The sequence below is a fragment of the Anomalospiza imberbis genome, chromosome 4, assembly GCF_031753505.1.
Source record: "Anomalospiza imberbis isolate Cuckoo-Finch-1a 21T00152 chromosome 4, ASM3175350v1, whole genome shotgun sequence".
Taxonomy (NCBI): Eukaryota; Metazoa; Chordata; class Aves; order Passeriformes; family Viduidae; genus Anomalospiza; species Anomalospiza imberbis.
Window position 1 is genome coordinate 20950222 of NC_089684.1, and position 26036 is coordinate 20976257.

The 26036-nt window shown below is 39.7% G+C and overlaps 1 protein-coding gene across 1 annotated transcript; it reads right to left on the reverse strand.

Moving 5' to 3' along the window:
• Positions 1 to 7571: 7571 nt before the first annotated feature.
• HADH (hydroxyacyl-CoA dehydrogenase) lies at positions 7572 to 25008 on the reverse strand. Its single transcript, XM_068187431.1, has 8 exons — positions 24812 to 25008; positions 21486 to 21614; positions 20021 to 20178; positions 15192 to 15318; positions 13873 to 13962; positions 12282 to 12354; positions 9089 to 9205; positions 7572 to 8045 (listed from the first exon to the last, which is right to left on the reverse strand). The coding sequence occupies exons 1-8, from the start codon at positions 24938 to 24940 to the stop codon at positions 7927 to 7929; spliced, it is 942 nt and encodes a 313-aa protein (XP_068043532.1). The 5' UTR covers positions 24941 to 25008; the 3' UTR covers positions 7572 to 7926.
• Positions 25009 to 26036: the final 1028 nt, after the last annotated feature.

Sequence of the window (26036 nt, forward strand, 5' to 3'; positions counted from 1 at the left end):
TATCATAACAGCTACCACACAATTATATAAACATGGAATATACTGTATTTATCAACCAAAATTCAAAGAATTCTTCAGATCACCTTACTCCAGCCATTGTCTCAATAGCTTAATCCTTTGCCATTTTTGGGCAGGAGTTAGCTCACTTTCAGAGGCAATGGCAAGGAAACCCAGACAGAACAGAGAGAATAAAGCACAGAGAAAGCTGATGGGTGTGGATTTAAGAGTTTCACCTGAACTATTTTCTATTGGGCACTACTGCTATTGTAGCATTTACACTGCCATGACCCCAGGGAAGTGTGGAGACACCCACGCTTAGGCTGAGGGTGTAACTAAGTAGAAGCAGAAGCTCACAGGAAAGATGAAAGGGAAAAGTGCAAACACCAGTTCCAACTACACACCACTCTTATTGAACAATGAAGACTAGGCAGGACTTTCTCACCCGTCCCTTTATTGCCAGATTTCAAACAGTTTATTTTAGACATTGTGGCCAATATTTAATTAAATTAAGCAGAAGACAACTCCTAACCAGGATTGAAAAGCCTGCCACATTATTTGCAGCATACAGTAGTTGGGGTTGAAGGATGTCCTTGCTATTTCACATCTTGAAATCACTTCTAGTCAAAGGTATCTAAAATCCTCTAACACATGCTGGATTTCCAGCTACCAAATATCAAACTTTGTTACTTCTCTCTCCATTTCCCAGCAGACTCAGCAAGTTCTCTAAAACCACCTCCTTGCCTGCAGAAGGTAAAGAATATGGCACTCCTTTTAGATTGATTTATTTCTCAATTCCAATATAAATCCCTTGCAAGTTGAGCTATGTGATTGTGGACTAGCACTACTCTTATAATATGAATGACATGAAATTCTGAGTCAAACTAATACCAGCAATAGCTAAGCCCAGTCTTATCTGTCACTGAAACAGTTCATTCCCTAAAAACACAATAAAAGCAATTTTTCAAAGTCATAGTTTTCACTAGAAATTTTCCTCCTTGTAATGTCAGAAATGTCTACCACTGTGGAAAAGTTCTGACCTTTGCTAAAAAGCAATGAGTCTGTGGGTACAGACAGTGCCAATTGTCCAATAATTTGACAAACTCATCATTGTTTGACATTATTCTCCCCTTCCACCTCTATTTCAAATATCATATGTCAATAGGCTAAACAATGATTTAGCTGTAAATATGTGCAAATAGTATTTAGAATATAACTCTGTCTTTGAGGTAAACTATATGTTCATCTTTTGATCTATGACAACCCAATGTCCTTATAAATTTAGATCCAAGTAACAATACTGGCTTCAGTTCATAGATTTGCCAGTTAAGCGTCGACTTAGGCAACAATAGCTTTCAGTCTTAGCCAAAAATAAAATGCTAAGTCCCTAAGAAAGAGAAAAACTTCTTCCTTGGTTTTAAGTAATGTTTTTGTTTAAAGCAATAAAAAAATGGTATCAGGAAAACCACTAATGTGAAATTCATAGCATCTTCTCTCTATCCCCCCATATTCTCTCCTATTAAAAGAAAAAATTACCATTTTAAGACCCTCATCTCTCTGGTACTAAATTAATTAAATTCTCCAAGTATCTTCTGCCTTTTACTCTAAAGCAAGCTATTTAAATGCCCACTCTCAATCTCACACTTTACACACACTTCCATGTTCCTAAAAGCACCCTGACTGGTTTCAGAATCCACAGCCTCTTTCAAATCAGCTCCCTCTCAATGAACTATTTCCCTGCACTCTATTTCACCCATCCTCCTCCTCAAAGGACTCACAGACATCTTTTAAAGCACTTAAAAATTATTGGGGTGTCCATTGCTCACTGTCTGACTCTGATGTCACAGAAGCACTCAGAAATCCATCCATAAGGAGATGGGATAACCCTCTTACTCAAAATGAAGTGAAAAGAAAGGGTGACGAAATAAGGAGGCAGTACTTTTTTCTGACCATTAGAAGCACAGTCTGATTGCTACTGTCTGAAGTTACTAATTAGCAAGAGCTGAATTTTATTCCTGCAAGTAATTGTGTTCGAGAAATTAGACAAAGAGGAAACAGAGGAAGAAAAGTATGAAAGTTGCTGCTTTCTTTCACATTGTCTCAAGAACTGAAAGGAGGTGGAAGAACTTGCCATCAAAGTCCATGCCAGCTCTTTTCTAATATTCCCCATTATTTTGGAAATTAGGTTCAAGATTTAAAAGTAAACTAGGGCCCCCAAAATCAGGCTCTTCAATAAATGCTTTGTTAAAGTTCTGAGAAGGATTTCAGTGCTGAGAAGAAATCATAGGAAACTAGATGCCTCATCTGTTTAGACATTCTGGAAAACATCATTAGGCTGAAATAACTGAAATAAAAGACTTTTAGAAATTTCACCCTAAATTGTAATGAAAAAAGAATTGCAACATCAGCTGTAAGGAAGCCATTAGACCTCTTGACATATTCAGAGAAATAAAGCAATTGTCAGAAACAGTTTACCTTTTACAACCTCTTTAGAGAAAACTAACAACTAAAAAGCCTGTGAAATACAAATGCAGTGTATCTTACACCTGCTTATGTTTGTGGCCGTGTAGGAGTCAAAGCAGCAGGTCTCCAACAAAGTTAATGTAAAGTAGGTGAAAATTCTGAGTTGAAGCAAGGGCTTCCTTCCAATGACTGCAGTGCTTCAATCCAAGTCAGGACACCACTGCATGCCAAGGAGTCAGGGATCAGTAGTCCCTTCCTTGGATTATATGTTACTTACATAGGTCCTGCCACCAACAGAGCAGAGAAATGTCAGCCTGAGCCCAACCAAGATCCACTTACTGTAAATGTGTGGTTTTACCAATTTCTATTGCACAAATGTTTAATAGGTCCATTTGAGTATGCAAGGATAATTAAGGAAAAAAAAGGGGGTTTTATTTGGTGCTAATTCACCACATGCAAATTCCAGCTGTTTACTGTAGACCTACCACCAAGCATACGCTTCTTCCCACAGCTCATCAGAAAGCCTCTTGCTGGTGAAAGTGGTTAATCCACAACATTTTTGTTGCTGAAGCCAAGACTCCAAATGGGGGGTTTAAGTTACTAATGACAAAAAACTTGCATTCTTTAACTAGCGAATACTGTAAGGGTTTCTCCATTTACAGAAAACCACCCAAAAGTGGTTGCTGGCAGAAAAAAATGGACCAGAATAGAAGAAGCTGTTACCAGGCAGGACAGAGACGCACAAAGCAAAGCAGCAGCAAACAGGCTACGAAAAAATCCTGTTATCTGGTAGCACGGGACAGCCAAAGTAAGCGACAAGTTCCTTAGTGCCCGCCAAGCAAAAGCCTTGTGCTAAAATATCCTCCTGTGCCGTGGCCAACTTGCAGCCTCTGACCCCAGGCTGGAAACAAAGCTTGGCCTTACGCCTCACTGCGATGCCTTGTGCCACCACATGACCAAAAAAAAAATGGCTCCTTTAATAACTAGGTTTGATGTTTTGTATTATTCCTGCCCCAGAAGCAACCAAAACGTCCAGCCAGCATTAGAGCTTTATGGTGCTGGTTTCTCTGCAATGCACTGCCGTGAGTTATTTGCAATTTATGGTAAACCAAATAGGAAACCTCTAGGGGAATCAAAGAGAAGAGTGAATTGAACAAGTGCGAAGTTGCTCCATGGGCATACAAACCTAAATCTAATACATTATCAGTAACACCTGACATCATTACAGATTGTTCTGTGATCTCATACATTTAAATTAAGACTCTGCATAGCATTGCATTTATAAATGAACAAGTATATTGGATAGTAAATGGTATATAAAGAGCGATTTCAGTTTTGATGTGAACTTTTGAGAAGATCATAAAGCTCAAGGCAGATCATTCTACAAATCATCTTTACAGTTACCAGATTGTGGCTCTACTTAACCCTTCTCTAACAGAATTCAGTAGAACTACATCCCTCTGGCAGAGAATAACAGAAAAAGCTACTGAAGGAACATATAACATGGAAAGATATAGCTCTCAAAAGAATCACAGCATCTGCTTTTGCTCCTGGTCTCAGCTCTTCCAAAAAGCACAAAGAAAAGGCATTATTCGGGTCAGTTTTATAATTGCTCACATGGTCACAAACTGTAGTGAATAAAAATACTGAGATGTGAATCATTGTTGTGGTACTAGTTAGAAAAGAATGTAGCACCACAGCTACAGGTAGTTCTCTTGAAAAAATTAGCTCCAAAACTGTCAGCAGTAAATTATTAGGAAAAGTTGGTCTCTACACGCAGAAGCTGCATGTAGTTTGTCCACATCTTTAAAGTCACTTGGTATTGTAAAGGGGCTTCCTCTAGATGCACTAAGAAGCATGTATTAAACAGAGAATGTCTGCTAGTACCCTCCCACCTCCTGGCACCACACCCGGCCACAGGAACACACTGCATTGCATTAGCTTACACCTAACTCGCAGACTTTACTGACCAAAGCCTGGCGCAAAGTCAAGAACATAAAAGATCTTTTCACATCAAAATCACCTTTTGGGCAGGCAAACAAAACACCTGTTTTTCAGATTCCCTTCTCATTCTAGTAATAGATACAGATTTAACAAGACAATTGTATCTCATTACACTTCATACAGCAAATATCTTCTTTCTAGCTTCCTCACCCTGATAAGCATTCACTAATTTATAATAAGTGGGTCTCCTGAAGAGATTGGTTGATGAACCTCAGAAGTTTAACAGATACCTGGAGGTGTGTAAGAGCCCCATCCACAGAACAAGCCACCAAATACGGCACTAAGAAAACAAACCCAAACCACAACAGAATCTCATTCAGAAGCCACTACCTTGCTTTTCAGAGGCCTGATTCACTGCTGAAGTGCATGGCTGGTAGTACTGGATCTCATTGTTCTGAAGAGCCCACACTAGATGCTGGAGTTAACTCTTAATTGGTTTTTGAAGGATATTTGCATTGTCACCTCAAAACCCTTGGGTCAGATGGCTTGGGGGACAAATACAATTCATCTATGAAAGAAAAAAGATACCTTTCCAAGTTATTTTATGCAGTTGCTGGGTCAATCAATTCTACACACTTAATTCCTCTTCAGATCAAATTTTACTGCCACCTCTTGCATTTTATTCTCCATAAGCCACTCCTGCAGAGCACTCTCCTCTGCCCAATAAAGATTCTGCTTTCAAGTCCCTGTTTAAAAATTTGCTGTGCTCCCGTTTTCTCCCCCGACGTATCAGCAGCTAGGTTGACCACAGATGGAGCACATTTGGCAGCTGAAATGACCCAGATGCTGAATCTGGAGCCACCTTCCCAGCTGCAGTTGCTGGGCTCACATCCGACTCCTCAGCTGCTGGCTGTCAAGCTGCCCTTGAGCTGTGCCAAGCATACATCCCAAAGCTTTGACCAAAGTGGGGCAAGTGCTCTAAATCTGTGACGCCTGCTGACAGAAAGGATAATAGACTAAAGGTTTTAAAAGTAGGCAGTGAGGGAAACCAAACACCCATCCCTCCTTTCTCTTCTATCCCTCATTTGTTTTCACTATCTCTTTTCCACTATTAATAAAAATTCAAGGAGAGCTGAATGGTGAGAGCAGGTCTAATGTACCACATGCTAGTCTGAGGTACTGACCAGCAGGAGATTTCCCTTCATCTGCACTGTGTGCAGTGGAAGGTGGCTCATGTACCTCTGCTTCAAGTCACAGCCACAGCAAGGGATGGGAAATAATTTTTACTGGGGAAAGGTGGCAACAGACAATTCCTTATTTCATTACATATTCTTTAAGCTCTCTAGAAATCTTTAACTATCAAAGCTGTAGAAATTCTTGTAAAATTCAGGAGTGACTACTTAATATCCTACTTCTGGCTAATTTCCTAATTTTCCTCTCTTAAAAGGGACTTCTACATTCTCCATGCCTCCCCACTGAGGAGCAAAAGAAAAAGTTTACCTTGTTTCAATGACTACAGTAATTTAATTACCACTCTGCATTCTGATCTAGATTCAAGAGGGAGCATTTGAAATTTTCACCCTTCACCTCATCTCCACTCATCCTGGCACAGCACTCCACATGCTGATAAAATAAACTATACCCACCCACCATTAAGGTACCTCCACAGGGCCTATTCTGCTAAAAAAAGGAAATCTCTTCTCAAATAGCAAGTCTAACTCAAAAACGCCTCTATTTATTACATATACACATACTGTACTTGTTAGAGCTCTTGAAAGGAAAACACTGTTTTAGAGAAAGTTTATTTTTATAAAATATCACATTTACTAGTGAAAAATATTTCACACATTTAACATTAAATAGCCTATGCCTTGCTATAAACCTTCCCCTTTCCAAATTAAAGATCATTGTCCAAGTAAAGGGAGCAGTAGCAAATTACTTCTACCTAAATGTTTTTTTGTAAAAAAACAAATAGCATTTTTTAAGACACAAGAGTCATACACCTTCCCATTTTTAATTACTACTGAAAACAGTAGTACTGAAGCTAACTTCACCCTGCAGTATTTAAAATTCACTAAACTGAGCTACAAGCATTAAGAACCTTCAGTGAAACAGACTTCATAGGTTAAAAGTGGATTGTATTCCAGTAAAACCAAGTCAGTTTAGTAATTATTAGTAAAGAAAAGAGGCTGCTTATAGTAGTGTTTCTTTCCTTTAACTCTTTTCTTTCAAGGCAAGTGGCTCAAAATTAGATGATATGTAATTAAGGACCAGGATCCAATAAACCAAAAATTTTATTCTCTACTCAAAGATTTCTTATGTGATCGTGTGCCAGGAAACTAACCTCAGCATTCAGTTTCTTTATATGCAATCTGAATTGGATGACGGAGGAGAGAAGAGGAGGCAACTTGGCATTAAATAATTGCTCATAATTTCTGTAACAAAATATATCTATAAGCGCTAAGTACAGAAAGTAAAGGAACACTACTACTGAGTTGAACTGGAACACCAATCCCCATGCCCACTTGCTCTACAATACCTGGAGAAAAGACAGGGTTTGATGCACTCCCACCATGGACAAATTCAGCTCTGCTAAGCGCCAAGGAAATGAAGTTGCAAAGCAGAAGGTGCTTCACACAACCAGACACACTTACTTGTTTACACAGCACAAACTCCCAACTGCAATCCTGAAGGTACTCAACTATCACAGTAGTGTATGGTGTAGAAATGACACTTTAAGTACAGTCAATTTACAGGACTCTAGAAAACATTCAGAAGCTTTCACCAGCATCCTAGCTTATGCCCCTGAGACCAGAAATCCCCTAGAAATCTTCATTATGTTTCTACAGCACCTAGCAAAAGTATGCCCTCAGCTACTATTTGAAAATGCTAGAAAACCCCAATGCAAATCATGAGCTCTGCTTTCAAATGCTTTATCGGGAACTTTCTATTCAGGGAGCAGCCTGCCATTGTGGGATTCTTTATTTATTTTTAAATACGTCCTTCAAAACATTATTGTTCAAGGCATTGTAATTATCATGTAAAGACTAGCGGTGCACTTAAGAAAAATCCTAACAGAACAACCCACTGCTTTTCCAGGCTGCATTTGCCACTGTGGGAAGAGACTGCCACCCTGTGGGCTCCATCCAAGACACAACTGCAATCCCTCACACTCAATACAAAATTGTCGAAAATTTTATTTTTAAGAAAGTCAGGTTATTTGGGGATTTTCCCCATCAATATAATAACGTTTCAAATGCATAAATTCACTTGTCATTCTGTACTGCACTTGAGAAAAATCAACATTTCATGAAGGCACTGCACATTGAAAGTTTTTTGGAATTACAAGAAACAATCTACCAAATCAAGCTTTGACCATAGTTAACTAGTGCAATCACTCAGTTCACAAGTGAGTTATGTTCCAAATGCAGCTTGTGCCACCCTTGGGAAGGTTTAAACACCTGTATTAGGCAATGCTGAATAGCATACACAGATAGTTTAACACCTCTTGAGGTCTGGAGTTCATTTGTATTTGTAAAATCCTTCTCCAGTCTTTTTACCCAGCTTCTTTTCTTCTACCAGTTTATTCAGGAGTGGGCTGGGTGCAAAAAGAGGATTGTTGGGCTCTAATGAATGCCATCCTGGAAAGGAAGGGAATTGGATGAATTAGTAACAGTTCTGTTTAGATGCAAAGATAGTAGAGATCTGTACCTCTTTAGAAAAATATTCAAAGTTCAGAAAATTGAAGGAGGACTGGAACTTATTCTAGGCTCTCTAAGACCCTGCAGTACAGCTTCATAAAGCCCAGGTCAGTACTGATGATTATGCACAAATCTAAGAATCCGTCTTCAGGCTCAGCGCACTCCAAACACCTTATAGTCTCCATAGTTGAGGATTTTTTAAAACAATTGAAGGAGAACTTTTGAAAAATAGTTAAGTACAAGGAAATAAAATAAAGGCTCAGCTGAAAAGAAATTCAAGTGCAAAGAAATTCCAAGTTGAATTTCTACCTGTGAAACACATGGTTACTTAGAACAATATAACACTACTCCACAGTACAGACTAAGAGCAAAAGAAGTTCCACTGAAAATGCCATCATCAAAGTGACATTTTGCCTCAGAGAATGTTTAAGCTGCTCATTCAAAAGAACACAACAACCATCAACAAGCCATCACTAATTATGTATGTTTTTGTTACTGTATTGACATTCACCCACTTATTAACTGAAGTGACAGGGAGATGGTTCACTTACATATTTTGAGATATTTACTGGGTTTCCTATTAATTAAGAATGAAAATATGGCTGGTAGAAAAAGGATAGGGAGTCTCAACATTTGTTGCTTTTCATAGAATTCCTCACCTCCAGTACATGTCACTCTTCCCATTGATTCTTTTTAGTTATATGAAGTACCATGAATGTTAATATCATTACTATTTTCCAAAAGCACTTGATGAAGTCAGCAAAGCCACCACTGTTCTGTCCCCATGTACAAAGGGTACAGGCATGCAGTACAAATGTTGTACTCACACAGCATTCTGAGCTGAATTCTAACTCCTTTCTCCTCAACAATTCAAAGGCTAAACCATAAACATTCAGTTTAAATAATTAAGAGTCAGATTTGCATTAAAACATCTACAATTTAGCTAGAAAGTGGAAAAGCAGAAAAAAAGAAGCATGCAGTACCATCTATAATGTATTTACTGGTATCCAACCCAACATAGTCCAGCAGTTCAAATGGACCCATGGGATAGCCAGCCCCAAGCTTCATAGCAACATCAATATCTTCCTTTGATGCATCTCCTAGAGAAAAGATTGACAGTTTGATGAACAGAGAAGATTCCGCATCTCCTTGGCACCACTTATAAATAATTAACAGGGTGTTATTTCACCCTGGTGCAGCTCTTCACAGAAATCTCTGCATGTTTCACAGCCACAAAAACTGGAGTCAGCATACAGATGCTGGAGCATAAAGCTGAACCTCTCACAAAAAAAGAAAAAAAAAAGCAAGCCCTGCAGGCCTGCTTTCTATTTTCCTGGTTTCCTCTTGCATTTCAATACAGAGCACTGCACTGCTGATGGAGCCACAGCTACCATGCTGACCCTATCAGAACGACTAAAGGAAGAACTGGTCACTGTGAAGAAACAAGAGCTTCTTTTAGAGGCAGCAGAACAGGGTAAGTAAGGAAACAACTCCATTTCAGCTTCATGAGATCAGCAGCAGCTTTTGAACGATGCACACAGCTGCCAGAACTCAAGTGATATCCAGCTCATGGGTAAGGCAGGCATTGAGAGGGGAGCAGAAGCATCTGAGTAACATGCTTAGCTACAGCACCTATCACCAGAGGATATCTGTTGGAATCAGAAATGGAAGATAAGAGAGACCTGAAATGACTGTGCAGGTGCAGTTGAATTCATGAATTCCAAAATTATTTAGAAAGAAATAATCAAAATTATCAGAAATTTGTAACTTCTACTTCAGTCTGTGCCTATAAAAATACAAATCCTGTACTGCCACATTGTCACAGTTAACTTTAAGCTCATTCTTTAGCTGGGAATACATATTTTAGACTGTCATCAAAGCAGATGCACTTCTACTGCATACCTGTAACTCATATTTTGAGAAAGGCAGTGCACTTTCTCTGCAAATGCTACAAAAAGGATGAAGTTATACAAACCCCAGAGGTACTTGTTAAGTAACCTCCGTGCTCAATGAGTACAGGCATGCACGGTGTCCGGCAGCTTGGCAGACACAGCCTGTGCAATTTATACACCAAGATCAGAGAACCCTAGAAATAAATTTACAAAATCTCTTGTAAAGGTAACTTCAGTGCCAGTTCTGTATGAGCTAATAATTTATATATAACTCCTTTTACTCTTTAAAGCTGACAATGTTTTTTTAAGCCACATTTTAATTCTGAGAAGCTGTGGAGAGTAATCTTACCTAATTCTAATGTAATTTCAGTTCCCCAAATTCAAACACAGCTAAATCCTCAGCTCATTTGCAGCTGATGCAGGTATACAGACTTGTTCTCTCAACAGATTTGTCCCACTTTGTCAAACTTGGGACTTGGCCACACGACAGTTTAATTACAACACCATGAAAAGCAGTAAAAGGGAAAACAAGGGCTATATCCCTAGTTCATTCTAGTCTCTCCTAGTATAAAGCAGACTTTAATAGAAACTTAGCTGACTGCTTTTTAGTTTTTCCACTAAGGACAGAGCAGTACAGACCACTACACATTAATGTTTATAATATGCCCCATCTAAGTAATTGTTAATATACTAAAGGTATATTGCTTATGCAAAAGTGCACATTTAACAGAATGAGATTTTGTATAAATAAAAACGCAAGGACTAGGCCAATAAAACGGCATTTCAGTGCTTGGGGTTACCAGGAAAGAGACACAATTTCATTCAATGTCGATGACAATCTGGCTCAAGTGTCTACTCTGAGAATAAACATAAAGGATATGATAGAAATTTAACCTGATTCACTGGAACATATGAATTAAAAGCCAGCCATCAACCTTCCCCAAGACGTGAACTAGTGTTTAAAATAGATTTCTTTAGAGTTTAAAAGTCTCAAATTAACTTTAGCAATTTTGGAAATATCATACTGTGTGAGAAAATACAGAAAGAATAAGGATTAAACCAAAATATTGTTTTGCTTAGGCAAAAGCTGTCAGTTTTAACATACAAACTCAGTAACTTTTCTTCTGCATTTAATTAAAAGTTCTGTTGTCTCCTGAAATATGCACAATGATACATGTCACTTAACAAAGGCACCTCTTTTAAACACACTGAAACACCCATAACACTCATACTTTTATTCAAAACTGTGACTTTTTCTAAAAGAATAATACCCCCTCACATTCATGCCTTTGCCTTTCAAGTCACTAAATTTGCTCTTTTCTCCCTTTGAGATGTAATTAGGTACATCTGTTGATGGATAAACAAGTAGTGTTGTTTTATTTTTTTTCTTTTTGAAATCAAATCATCTCTTCCATGTGCTTTAAAAGAAATTTTTAATATTTAAAGCATACTTGGTGGAATCCTGAAATGAAGTGCTTTAATCTGTAAAAAGGCAGTGATTTCAAAAACAAAATGCTTCAAATGACATTCTTAGTAGCACAGAACTACAAGCAGAGAACTTGAACTAAAAGCCATTAGGGTCTGTAATTTCATCTTTATCCACTACATTCATTATTGGCTTCTTTTCAAAACAAGCCTCAATGCTTTGAAAAATTCAGTGTTTCTTTGGGGATTCATAATTATTTTTACCTACATTTTAAAGTAAAAAAGACCAGCAGTGAGACTGGAGTTCCTGAAGAACCTATGTCTAAAAATGAACACAGAAGGGGAACAGGAAGTTTTATGTGGCAGTAGCTGAGCCCAAATCACTTCACTGCCAGTACCATAGTGTGACACTATTACACCACTTACCTTGACACCGGTGGTTTATTTCACAAGCCTCATATAAGTGAGCTCAGGAGAACTTTACTAATGGTCCCATTATGGGACTTTCAATCACTTTTATCAATGTCTCCTGGGACAGAAAGAGGGAAGTTCCTGAATAGCTGGCAATTGACATTTTTACAATGGCACTACACTCACCTTGTCACCTCCAAGCCAGAAATATTTTCCACCACCAGGAATTTCACAAACAAGTACCTTCCAACTCTGCATAATCTGACATTTCAAAGTGAAGGCAAAGCCTTTCCAACTACACATGTTGGCTCATATTTAACATTCTCTATTGGTTTCCAGCCTTTAATGTCTGCAAATTTTGAGGGAATCCCATGGCTCTTCTGAAGCAATGTAACATTTAGTACTGTTATATGTCAACATCCCTGGAAGTCAATATCCCACCAAGTACCTCTCTCATAAAGACGAACAGCTTCCATCATATATGGCACCAGGAGACGATTGACAATAAACCCTGGAGTATCCTATGAAACATAAAAAAGGGATTCTAAGTAAACACTCTTTAACAGAACTACACTCAATGCTACATGACAAATAAAACAAGTGGATGAAGACACTTAATGTATCATTACTTAAGATACTCTCTGAACTGTATTTTCATCTCATTTATCTGCTCAGTATTAAAGCATAAAACATAGTGAAATTCAAACAAGGAATGGCGTATAAACAGTCATCATGACTGAGAACAATAAGACTACTACAAGCCAAAGCAACTAATCTTAAAACAATTTAATATGGCTAGTCTTTTCTTTATCAAGAGTCTAATGATACGATTTCCTGAAGGTTAGGAGAAAAGCATTTCTTTCCTAGAACATTTTTTTGTGTGTGTGTCTGCTACCAGAAGCACTCCTGACTAAATAGTCTGCTTCTCCCCCACTGCTCACTGGTGATCCATACTTTTGAAAGTTAGGATAGTTTTAACAGCAAACATCAACACTGACAATGAAAAGGTAAGACACATGCTGTCAGAAGGTAACAAATGAATACAAAACTTCTTTTGAACAAGCATAATCAAAAGCACAATCAAACACAAGAGTTTTGCAAATACAATATTATTTTGTATACTACTACTGTTTCAGATGTTTATTATTCATTCCACTCTATATCAATATTTAATCCAGAGAACCCCAAGCAACATTTCCCCTAAAAGCAAGAATTAAAAAAAAAAAAGTTCAGGTGTGAATACTGCATTATTCTCTATCCAAGCTAATTTATAAAAATTCACCCTATATTCTACTCATTGCTTAGTACTAAACTGTGACAGAAATAAGAAAAAAGTCAACTAAGGCCACAGAACTATTTAGCCAGAATTTAGAGAACATAGCCAGAATTAGAGTCCAGCATCCAGAAGCTGAATTAATTAATCCAGTAACTACCGGATTGCAGGTCCTTCTTTTTATTATCAGCTGTCTCCTGGGGGCTGTGAAACCCAAAGCAGTAGCTTGCATAAAGCTATCCAGACCACAGCTTAATGGATTCAGAAAAAGTGAGCTTTTGAAGTAGGGTGTTTCTTTAGAGAAAAAAAACCCAAAGCTGAGAAGAAATTAAGATTAATATGTGTCTAGTTACTGCAGTCTTAAGAAAAACTTGCAATGAGCACACACCATGGAGGATTCAGCCAACTGCCTCACAGTACAAGAGGCAGCAGTTTTGTCTCTGGCATGGCTAAAGATAAGCTCCTGCTTAAGCTCTCCAGTCTATGCTTCTGCAGGACTTGAAAAAAAGACTCCGTAACAGTAAGCTCTGATACCTGTGAGTTTTGCTGCTCTAGACAAGATGTCAAGAGTCACTGGACTTTGAAGAATTTGTGGTAAACGTGTGTGTTTTCTTTGCCAAATTGCTTTTAATTATGAAGACAAGCTAGACAAGAAGCAGCCTGGAAATTTTTGAAGTGCTCATACATCTACTAAAATCTACCACCTTAAAATTAGCAGTCTACAAGGACAGACCCTCTGAACACTATACTGTCAAAATGTACTCACCTTACAACTGACAGGACTCTTTCCTACTGCTTTACTGAAATCCACAAGTGATTCAAAAGTCTTTTGGCTGGTCATTGGAGTCTTGATGACCTGGATACAGGGAAGGTAGAGAGACCATAAGCATATTTCTGAGCAGAATCTCTCCCATTTCGCCATTACAGCAATGTAATCCAGAACACTCTTCCAGAAATTCACAAAATGTTTTGCAGGAAACCAACTTCAATGTATAGATATTAATAGATACAGAACACTATTTTACACAGATACAGCATTTTGAAATACTGTATTTCCTTAAGACACTTTCCTACTCAGCTATTATGGAAGGATGGTAAAAGGAGCCATTCTTTGAAAGCACACTTAAGAGATTATAGTGTATCAAAACAACTTTAAAAGCTCCATAGTCTCTTGTCTTGGGAAACACAAAGACCCATTTAAACAGCCATAGTTCCTGATATAACAAGTTCTAGTAGCTATTCCACCTCACTACAACCTCCTCTCAGGTAATTTCAAGGAGTGATAAGGTTTCTCCTTGGCATCCATTTCTCAAGCTAAACAATCCCAGCTCCCTCGCTGCTCCTCATGCGAGTTACTCTCTGGACTCTTCACCAGCTGTGTTTCCTTTCTCTGGACACACCCCAGCACCTCAATATCTTCCTTGTAGTGAAAGGCCCAGAACTGGACACAGCATTTGAGGTGTGGCCTCACCAGTGCTGAGTACAGGGGGACAGTCACGGTGCTGGTCCTGATGGCCACGCTATTTTTGATACAAGGCAGGATGGCACTGGCCTTCTTGGCCACCTGGGCACACACACTGGCTCATGTTCAGCAGCTATCAGCCAGCATTCCCAGATCCTTTTCCTCTGGTCAGATTTCCAGCCCCTCTTCCCCAGCCTGTAGTGCTGGAAATATTGAAACAAACATGACTGACTTTGTTTCAGAAGTGACAAGGCAATAAGATTTCATGTCCTGACATTTTCTATTTATTTCTACACTGGTATAAGCAATTCTTATGAATAAGCCTCCCTGCTTGAAATGATGGCTATAAACAGCACCTCTGTTGGCAGTTCAGTGGAGAACTCAGGAACAATGAGATTGAAGGAGTTACCTCTGTCTCTTAAACCCGCCTCTCAACAGAGTCTGCAGCACCCTCTAATCACTAGAGGTAGCAAATTCCATATCAGAACAGCTGCAAACAGAGATCTGTTCTGTCAATCTAACTGAAATCCCACGGCTGACAATTGCACTGCTGGGCTGCAGTTGCTACTATGATGGAACATGATGATAGCAGCCCCTGTAAGGTGTGCTCATAAGACACTCACCTCCACGAGCTTCATCATAGGCACAGGATTGAAGAAATGGAGACCACCAAATCGGTCCTGCCTGGTGGTTGCATTTGCCATCTTTGTGATTTGCAAGGATGAAGTGTTGCTTGCAAATATTGTATGCCTAGAAATAAGAAATATACAGACTGGATAAAGGACAGCAGGAGACTGAGGCACTAAACATAAACAGACATCCACTGGCTAACCATCCAAGAATTCTCAGAAATATCCCTGCAGTTTATCACAGTCCTTTTGCTGAGGTCTAAGCACAGCAGTGATTAAATAACCACTGCAAAGACCGTGTGAGTTTCTGATTCTTGAAGAAGAAAAATATTGAATGCTTTTATTAGGGCTAGAAAAAAGGACTGTGTAAGTAGAAAATTTTATTTCACTCCCCAAATCCATTCTAGGTAATTCCTTCAGAAACCTGGAAACCTGAAGGTATCTTTATTTGTTGTTAAACACATTTACACATTTATTGAAACCCAATCATATGCCACGTCAAAAATGCACTTTGGAGGCTTACAGAAAATTTGCAATCTACTTTGTTTTAAAATTATCAGTGGTAGACATGATAAGCAAACCTACCGCTAGAGTAAAGATTTGATGGAGAAAAAAACAGAAAATTTAAGACCTGCCATGCATAGGACGCTGCAAAGGATACACAAAATGCCAAGAATTTTAAGACATTTATTAAGTCCTTTTCCAGACATAAACCCAATTTACTAACTGCAATTTATAATGGCTTAAGTTTTTTGTTTGTTTGGGTTTTTCTTCCCAGAAATATCTCAAAACCTCAACAGCCACACAAAAAATCACACCAAAAACTTAAGAGAAATGGCTCTTTCTTCAAATCAGAAACTAAATTGGAGATTAAAACCTACCTTTCATTTTGGGCTGCATTCTACCATCCCTTCAAAAAGTTATTCTACTGGACTCAGCAAATGCTTATCTATGTTGATATTTTGCTTACATTGTACTAATATGTAACTGAGCTTTACAACAGAGCTTTCAGAAAAGTTATGTCCAAGTCATGGCGATATTTTACAGCAGCATTAAAGAAAACATTTTAGGACAAAACACTTGCTTTGTTTTCCATTTTTTATTATGTTTCCTTTTTTATTATGGTGAAGGAAATAAAAAATCCTGAAAATTCCTGTTTACTCTTCTTAAAAATATTCTTTTATTAACTCCTCACCATGAAGTGGCCTTATACTGTTCTAAGGTGAGGTACTAAAAGGAGCATTCTGCATTTCATAGTTTTGACCTTGCAAGGTCAGTGCATACAACAGTCACTCTCACCGAAAATTTGCCACTGTATATAAAAACTAAAACATTCATATAAAAAAAAAGCACATTGATTTGTGAAATGTAATCATTGCTAGGTTTATATCTGAGTTCACTTAAGAGACTTTACCTTAGTACCTCTTCTGCAGCCTCACACAATAGAAAGCCTTGGAAAAAAGAAAAGCATTGGATTTGCACTGTGAACAAGTGCATTTTAGTTACACTTTCTTCTCTCATCAACCAATTGATTTCAGTTGAGTTTAGAATAGAATTTTCATGCCTCTGTGACTTAGAATTACACAATCCATGCTTCAGGTGACAGCAGAGTTGGGAGGCTTTAAGAAGCCAGTACTAGTGAAGCCATAGAAATAGCTTTCCCAGCACCAGAGTGCTTTCTCTTGGTGCCATCTAGTGGCTCAGGGAAAGACGTCAAAAGCAGAGCCCAACACAAGAGAAAGGTTAATAAATATTTCCAATAAATCCAACTCCTACAGTCCAGCTGCCTTACACAGCAAACACTGAATAATACTTCTTTTTTAAACAGTTTCATAACACATTCATTCTAACACAGTGAACAGCTGAAAAACACTGGCCAGGTCCAAGCTGAGTTTCCACATCTAAAGGCAAATCCTAGACCAAGGAATATTGATGGACATTTCCTACATCCCAGAAAAAAACAGAAATCAAGTAGAGAAAAGTTCCTAAAGTGGATATGCAAAAGTTCTTTTGTCTTAGTCCTTACGACCCTGTTTGGAAAAGTGCTGCAGTGTCTACAAAAATCCTAGCCTGACCTTTTTCAAAATGGAAATGCAAGACTAACTCCATTCAAGAAAAGGAAAACAGAACTGAAGAGTAGGTAGCAATGATTCACACTGCTCCAAAGATGATGACCACGTAACACAATAATAAATACCAAATATGAGTTTAATACTGAGAGGAATAGGACATACAATTCTGCCTTCCACATCTTGCAAAGCTCCAAGAACGTACATTTTTGCAAAGCTCCAAGAACATAAACCATTATGTTCTCAGACTAATGGTACCCAAGAAACAATACCCACTGTTTCACCTGGGCAATTACCCAGATGAAGAATACCCTGAGTTTCCAAGGTGCTCCTGGGCTGCCAAATGCTCCTGGCTTATTACATTTGATTTGAACACTTAGGAGAAATTCACTCCCCACTCACAAATACAACTTCTCTCAATAAAAGAATAGCTTTCCCATCCCCTACATGTTTAGATCCACTTTTAGAGGAATTACAGTTACTTTATAAGAAAAGGAAAAGGAATTAAGTTAATTATGCCATGCTTTTTCAATGTAATATTTTTTTGCAGTTCCTAGACTTATTTCTTTTCCATGGAGATATCTTCATAGTGCAAAAATGGGAGATGAACAAGTACATGTTGCAGCTGAGGAAATGCATGAGACATGAAATACATCACAAAAGAAGAAAAATGCAGGGTTTCATACACCTTGTATTTCACAGGCAGAATTCATCATCTTGTCAGAACAACTGTAATACATAGACCCACACATTTCCACCCACTATCATCCATCCCTGTGGGAAGTCCTGAGATTTGACTGAAGCCAAGCCTCCACAGCATCTTGGTCTTTCCCTGTAACCCATACTTCAGAGGGCCATCAATGCTCAGAGCCCCTCAGAAGCAAAGCTCCTCCTGAGACTCAAAGCTGTCTTTAAACAAATCCTGTCTTTGTTACCAGTTAACCACAAGTCTACCACCCCTACTGAGCTGACAGAACAGTTAATCCATACAATAGGTTTATAAATTTTGAACTATTCAGTCTTAGAAAAGGCTGTAGAATGCTTGCACTGACAGGGAGAGCTTTCCATTCCAGCACAGTGCCATGAGGGATGAGTAAAGCCTACTGCCTCCTTCCAACACATGGAAAAACACTCATTACAGGTTTCTGTCTTTTCCCACACTATACACACCATCTGCAACTCTATACTCTCTCACAGTTACAAATTACCTTTTGTATCCAAAGCTAATGTTTTAAACACTTGGCTACTAAGTTTCACTATCTAACGGTTTTTCATCTAGACTTTCTACACTGCAACCCATTTTATTTGCCATCCACTTAACCTTCCTTTATCCAACACATAAGATATCTGTATGTTTATAATAGCTTCCAAATACCCTCTTAAAAAGAAAGGCTTCTTGTATTAGCCATTTTTCCCAACCCTGCAAAATCATCCCTTTTGCAATGGGCAGGAGCATATTTGAACAACTCCCAGTATCTTTTAACACTGTGATGTAATATTTGATGTTTTACAGCAGCTATGCTGACAAACAGCTCAGTCTTACAAAAAATAGTCTTAGGTGTTCCAAACATACATATTTTTAAGTGAGGCTCTAAGTCCCCATGCCCACATTTCCTTGCTGACTGGTTTTAGACAGTTTACCATATAGTACACTCCAATTTGCTCATTAAATACCTGGAAAAACAATGGTCTGTTTGCACAAAATAGGCACAAACCAATCATAACACGGTACTGTCATAAATGTGGAAGTCATCTACTTACTTTTGTGTGTCAGGTTAATGGCAAGTTACCCTGTGCTCAGTACATGGCTGCTTGTGATCATTTATTGTTTTCAAAATTACAAGGTAATTTTAATTACTGACAGTAGGAGAAAGCCTGAAAATCTCCCCAGGCTGAAGTCAACTAATGATAACATCTTTTCTCCCTTGATATGATATTCAAGGCACAGCTTGCCCATTTAACAGGTCAGACAGTCTAGAATACCTCTTAGCCAATATACCCCCAGATTTACCTGCACTAGTTAAAATCTCAACAAGCAGTCAAGGTGTTGTGATCCTGATTCATCAATTACAAGGCTCAAATTTCTGAGGCTGCATGCTCACCTTAACAGCATTTTTGGGTTTGGATACAATTCAACAGTAGCTTCCAACAGTTATCAAATATATTTCAAAGACGTTTCCAAGGGACTTCATGTAACTGAATGAGTACCTACTAAAATACTATTTACCCTTTTACAGCACACACAATAACAGCAATGGCTGTTTCCCAACTCTTGTAATACAAAGTAAAGTTAGTTCACTTAAGACATTATTGAGATGACTGAGACTTCTTAAAACTTGTTTATGACAGATGTGCTGGAAACAAATACTTTATCCTCCCAGTTCCCTATTTAAGTATGGGAACACAACAGTAACCTGTGTCCATTGGAACAAGTTGATTCTACTGTTCTGCACTTGTAGTTGGATTAAGATTTGAACTTGCCAAGTAGATAGGCAATCTTAATGACTAAACACACCTGGAACAACAAAGGAAGCAATGCAACAAGCAAATGAAGCAATGCAACACACCTGAGAATGTTTATAACATATGCACCTGGCACAAAAACTATTCCACACCAACATGATAGTCTGAAGCTAGTCTAAAACAGCAAAACTCATTCTTAAATAAAGCAGCTAAGAAAACAGAGAACTAGCTGTGAGTGTAAAAACAGGAAATAGTCTAAGTTTCAAAATGTAACAGGAAAAATACACATACTCTGGAGCAAACTTATCCAGCGTCTTGAAGAGTTTATTTTTAACTTCCAGGTTCTCCACAATGGCTTCTATCACCAAATCCGTACTGTGGACCACTGATGCTGCATCTGTGCTTGTTGTGAGATTCTTCAAGGTCTTCTTAATGAACTCAGCACCAGCCTAAAACATTTTCAAGCAGATGTAATGACTATTTACAGTGATTTAATTTACTTTTACACAAGAATCTCCTTATGTTCTCTGGTGGTTTTGACCCCCTCAAAATGCAGGCAGTCTGCCACATTTCCAAATCAATGAGAAAGTTCTAAGTGTGTAGAGGTACAATGCTTTCCACTGACAAAATTTTCCTAGCCAGTCAAATCTGTTTTGAAGCAAATAAGAGACCTTTAAATTCATTCTTTTAGGACGACCATTTGCTGTAGTCCAACCTTCAGCACAAGAGTCTGAGTGATCACCTGGTTGGTCAATCAGTTGTTATAGCTTCAGTGAAAAAGTGGGGAAAAAATGTTTCCTCACTAGTAAATCTGTTGACATAATTTGTGAGGGTAGAACTCAAACAGAAATGCAAGACTCTTAGCCAAGGGTAAATGGAGACACAGTACAAATTAAAAAAAACCTATATGGTAGAATATAATGTCATACAAAAGTGCAAGTATTATGTGGACGGTTTTCTTTTTGATTAAAAGGCTCTCCATAATTATATATGTATGCTTTACTTATCCTGACACTTCCATACTCCTGCAAACAAGCTCATTTTATTTCCTTCATCTGCATCTTTTTCTGGCAGTCATCAATATCAGTATACATTGTATATGTATAATAATATGTATCAAAAGAAGAAATGAATCTGCTGAGGAATTTAGAGAAGCAAACACAGCAACAAGTAACCCTAAGGATACAAAGCTAGAGTTATCAAGAGCACCACAGTGGCTTGCTGTATGCAAGACTTACTCAGCAATGCAAGTGCAAAGTTATACTTCTAACACATGCCACTTGCATTCTCATTTCCTTTGCAGTAATCCTGTGTCCAAGTGTGAGGAGAAAAGAAAAAAAAGGTATTAGAACAATTTTTTTACTATTTGCTATTGGAGAAAATGGGTGCATTCCCAGGTAAGCACTCAAAGACTGCTTGCTTTTAAGTTACGATGAATAGTTTTATTCCATTTCACACTTAGCAACTGTTTTAAAAGATTGCCAAGTTGGTTTAAATCTTTAGCTTAAAGCTGAAGTTTATTAAGGAAAGAAAATGAAGTAACACATCTTTCAACCTCTCTAAATTAAAAAAAAACAAACAAACAAAAACAAACTGCAAGTCCAGGTTCTTAAGCACACTGGGGAAAAAAGTTTTCTTTTTAAGCAAGCAAGGATAACAACATGCTCTATAATGCATAACTGCAGTATCATAATTTCAATATGGGAGTTTTTATTCTTCCAAGTTTTCCTAGAGGAATAAAGAAGAAGGTGTCAACCTCAGGCTTATCTGCAAACTTCTTCTTTATCACTCTCTTCAAACTCTCTTCAATTCCTTTTGTAGACTTTTTAAGGATTTCATCTGACTGGTCTACTAACACCACAGTGTGACCACTGGCTGCTGCAACCTGGAAGTTAAAAAAAAAAAAAAAAAATTCAACATCAATGTCACAAAACAACCAACCATACTGATTTGTGTTGACAGACAATACACCAGGCATTTAGGCAAAAGAGAGCTAAAATACATTGAATTAAATGCACTTGACTAGAAAAATCATAAATGCCTGTATACAGTTTGGGTGATGCTGAAGCGATAAAGGTCTCAAACAACTTGAGGGAAAAGAAAAAGAAATCTCTCTTTCCCTCACACTGTCTGCAGAATCTTGTGTCTGAAGGCCTTGAAATTCAGTGGCTGTGGCTAGGAACAAGTGTTCCTTGAAAGGAACAACTGTTTTAGCCGAGAGCCCTGGATCTTATAAGGAAAAAGGGCTTTGGAGACCAAAACTGGAATGCTGGCAGGGTGATCAGGTGGCACAGGGAATGGCCAACCCTGTGCCCCCAGAACACAGCTCTGCTGTCAGGCCATGAGCATGTCCCTGCAACAACAGGAAGGGGACAGCAGGAGTGAGTGTTTGCCACTCCAGGATTCCATACAGACAAGAATGGCTGCAAAGTCTCCTTACTCTGCACTTGGTGCAAACACTGGCTCAGCTACACACAGCACTACTGGATTGCCTTTTTGGCTGGTATTTAAATTAATTTCAAACACATAACATCACTGTCTTGCACTGTATTAGCATATTAAAGATCAGCTGCTTGTTATCTGTTACTTCACTTTTACTTTATGTTCCTCTTGTTAGTTAGCAACAGCCTATCTTCACTTCCAGAATCCCTGAACTAAGAGTTGTGATTTAGTAACTGTGTAAAACAGATATTAAAACATAGTTCAACTGATGGTTTTAAAATCACTCAACTTCAGAGCTTCCCTTCTGCAATCTTTTACCCTACATTTAACCATCTGATGACTAAAGACTCATGCACCCACAAGACCTACTCCAGCAAAGCTAGCTGAAATGGAAAGTACAGCTATCTCATGAAGAAAAGCATGGTGATATTCTCATCCAATTTGCCTCACTAACCCAGCAAATAAAGAAATGCCAGACTGTCTCTGGACAGCAGCAGTAGAGCTTTAACAAGGGGTCATTCTGCAGACAGACATTTCTTTATCCAGCTTATTTTTTTATTTTCACTATGGCCATTCCTTAAAAGCCACTTAAACCAAGCTTGCACTTCTCCTCCTAGCACTTCATCTGTTGCTGATCATTTGTAACAGTGATTTTTCATCTGAAGAGGAAAAAATCATTACCAAGCATATTTTTAAGAGGTGCTTCACTGAGGATCCATTTATGACACCATCACTGACCAGCTGGTGAAAAATCCTAGAAAAAATAACATCTCCCATTTCCCACCATATTTACAAGGACTGGGAGGAAGAAAATGAGACAAGATCATACCACTTCCTTGCAACTCAATCACACACTTGCCTAAACTCTACTATCCAATAATCTTAAGAATGTGTTTCTAAATAAGAAGCACAAGTGCTGGGTAGGCAATTAATGCTTTTTTCATACAGAAATGCTTTTCACAGGGCAGAACCAAAAATTATGGCTTTCAGCCATACACTTTAGCAGAGGCTTGCTTCACCTGACACTCTAAAAAGCCAAGAGAAGAGGAGACACAATTTCTTAAATGCTCAAAAAGAGATGAAAAGCAGCTTTATTAAAAAGGTACAGGGGAGACACCACTCGGGGTTATAATGACCTCTGCTTTGAGATAAGTTTGGATTGATAAATTGGAGGCAGATGGTCAGCAAAACAGTCCTGGGTCCTTAACAGTGGTAGAGGCCTGCAACCCCTGTTACTGTCAAATACCAGACATGTTTCTCTTGACAAGCTGCTCTCTGAAAATGTGCAGTCCAGAAGAACAAGATCAGCACACTTACCTGGAAAATTATAAGCTTTGCATAGTCTGTATCTTCCTTAAACACAAAAACAACTTTTTTCTAAGTTGTACTTTGATGGCTCTCCAGTGGAAACCTCAAGCTCTAGTATTACAATACAGAGGAGTATTTTTATGAGAAAAAAGAACAAACAACTATTTTCTTAGCCAAAAAAATTTACCTCTGTATTCCATATGCTAGAGACTTGCCAGGAATGTAAGAAATCTTTAGTTCTGAGAAGCAAACCTATTAATTCATTGAAATTGAGAACAGCTATTCATAAGCTCCAGCTCCAGCCTCACTGTCAGTTTCCACTTGGATGTTTGTCTACCCTCCTTATTCTTTGTGAAGTTTGTGAGCTACCCTGGTATCCTGGGCAACAGGTTCTTTCTCTGAATTAACTAAGTGTGAAATTTTCAATCACTGAAAGGACTCTTCAAAATTTAATGTCCTAAAGCTATCAAGTTAAAGGTGAACTTAAAGGCCAAAAGCCTGAGATTAAACTCTGGGAAAATAAGTCCTTTTTAAATATTAACCACTTCATAATTCTGAAAATGACTGGCATCTAAATGCTCATTTTAGCTGCTGCATTCTACTGGTAAAATGTCTAAAATGACACTTGATCTGCTCCCTTGCCAAGTTAAGGAATCTTCTTTCCAACCAAGAATCTTCATTCCAACCACATATCATTACCCACTGTCTGTTTACAATTAGTCCACGTGTTGTCTTAAGAACCACCTTAAACAATTTAAGCCGTCAGGCTTGGTTCTTCTCGCCAAGCCGTCCGACCTGAAGATGGGCGGATCAGCAGAAGTGTGAGAGTTGAGCAAGCAGAGAGGAGCGGAGCAGCAATACTTTGCAGCCCGCCTCGGCAGCAGTCGAACCCAAACCCGCGGCAGTCGGGCAGCGGAGCGCAGGGGCGCGTCCCGGCACGGCCGAGAGCCAGCGCAGCCACTGCTTCCCACACAAACACAGCCTGGAAGGGCAAGCGCGAAGGAGTCTGACCACGGACTATAACACGTTCCGAGAAGCGCTAGGAGGGTTGTTATGTTTAGTTGTGGGCTTTATTAATGCTGCTCCGCCAGCAGACCGCTCGCCCCTTCTCGCCCGGGGACAGCGCGGAGCGCAGCACCACGGCCGGGCTCAGCTCCGAGCGAAGAGCCGCAGCGGAATGCAGGGGACCAGGAGCAGCAGCCCGGGAAGGGCCCGCGCTGGCCGCAGGGCTCGCCCCGCGGCCCCGAGCACTCTCCGGGCGCCGGCCGCCCCGCGGCCGCCATGGCGCCTCCGCCCCCCCGCCCCGCGGCCGGGCCGCCGCACCGCGCTCACCTGGGCGATGCCGGCGCCCATGAGGCCGCCGCCGATGATCGTGACATGCTTGATGAGCAGCTTCTTGGCGGCCGCCGTAGCGGCGTCGGAGGAGGCGGCGCGCACGAAGTGGCGGGTGGCGAAGGCCATGGCGAAGGCACGGAGCGAGCAGCGGGGCCGGGACAGGCGGGGCGGGGCCGGGCGAGGGCCGCGCTCCGCCCCGGGGGAAGGCGGCAGGTTCCGGCGGCCCGGTCCCAGCTGCCCGCTGAAGGGGGAGGCGCGTTGGATCTTTCACCTTCGCTACTTCTGATTCCTTAAGAGCCAAGCAGCAAGGACAAGGTCAGCACTGCCGGAACGCCCACAAGCTCCCGGCTGGCGCAGGGCCGGCGGCCGAGGCTGCGCTGGTGCCCGCCCTTTGCGCTCGCCTTCCCGCTGCTTATGCTCACAGAATCCCTAAATCAATGAGGTTGGAAAGACCTCCGAAATCATCGAGTCCAACCCATGACCAAGCACCACCGTGTCAACTGGACCACGGCACCAAGTGGCACATCCAGTCTTTCATTAAACACCTCCAGGGACGCTGACTCCACCACGTCCCTGGGCAGCCCATTCCAGTGTCAAATTACCCTCTCTGTGAACACAGAGTTCAACCTAAACCTCTCCCGGTACAGCTTAAGGCTGTGTCCTCTTGTCCTGTCACTGGTTGCGTGGGAGAAGAGGTCTACCCTCACCTGGCTACACCCTCCTGCCAGGCAGTCGTAGAGAGCGATAAGGTCTCCCCTGAGCCCCCTTTCCTCCGAGCTAAACAACGCCAGATCCCTCAGCCGCTCCTCACAGGACCTGCGCTCTTTGCCCTTCTCTGGACACCCTCCAGCTCCTCAATGTTCTTCCTATTCACATCATTAGAAGCTGTCTCTCCGCAGCAAATTTCCTGACTAGAAGGGGATGCTATTTCCAGGCTAGCACAAGATACATAATAAACAAATATAATTAAAAAACAAGAAGAAAAAAAAAATCTTCCATTATAAATGCTAACAGCTGAATCATATCAGATGCAGACTGCCCTGATTTCCATCTAATTAATTTATCACCAGAAAGACCTGCACTTCAGTAGTAGCTGACAACACAGCAATTACTACCTGAGTCAGCATCACTACCTGAGTAAACATTAAGCAGCTTGTTTAATTCAAATAAAGTGTTGTTTTCTCATATCTATGCACTTTGTACCACAAACCTACTGCAAAAA

What these genes read in the sequence shown, in the direction of transcription:
- HADH (XM_068187431.1), bottom strand. Translation starts at nt 24,940, where the DNA reads ATGGCCTTCGCCACCCGCCACTTCGTGCGCGCCGCCTCCTCCGACGCC. An exon ending in CTATGATGAAGCTCGTGGAG is followed by an intron (nt 13,963 to 15,191) that starts GTGAGTGTCTTA and finishes CCCTGTATCCAG; the next exon opens with GTCATCAAGACTCCAATGAC. An exon ending in TGTTCGTCTTTATGAGAGAG is followed by an intron (nt 9,206 to 12,281) that starts GTACTTGGTGGG and finishes TCTTTTCTCTAG; the next exon opens with GAGATGCATCAAAGGAAGAT.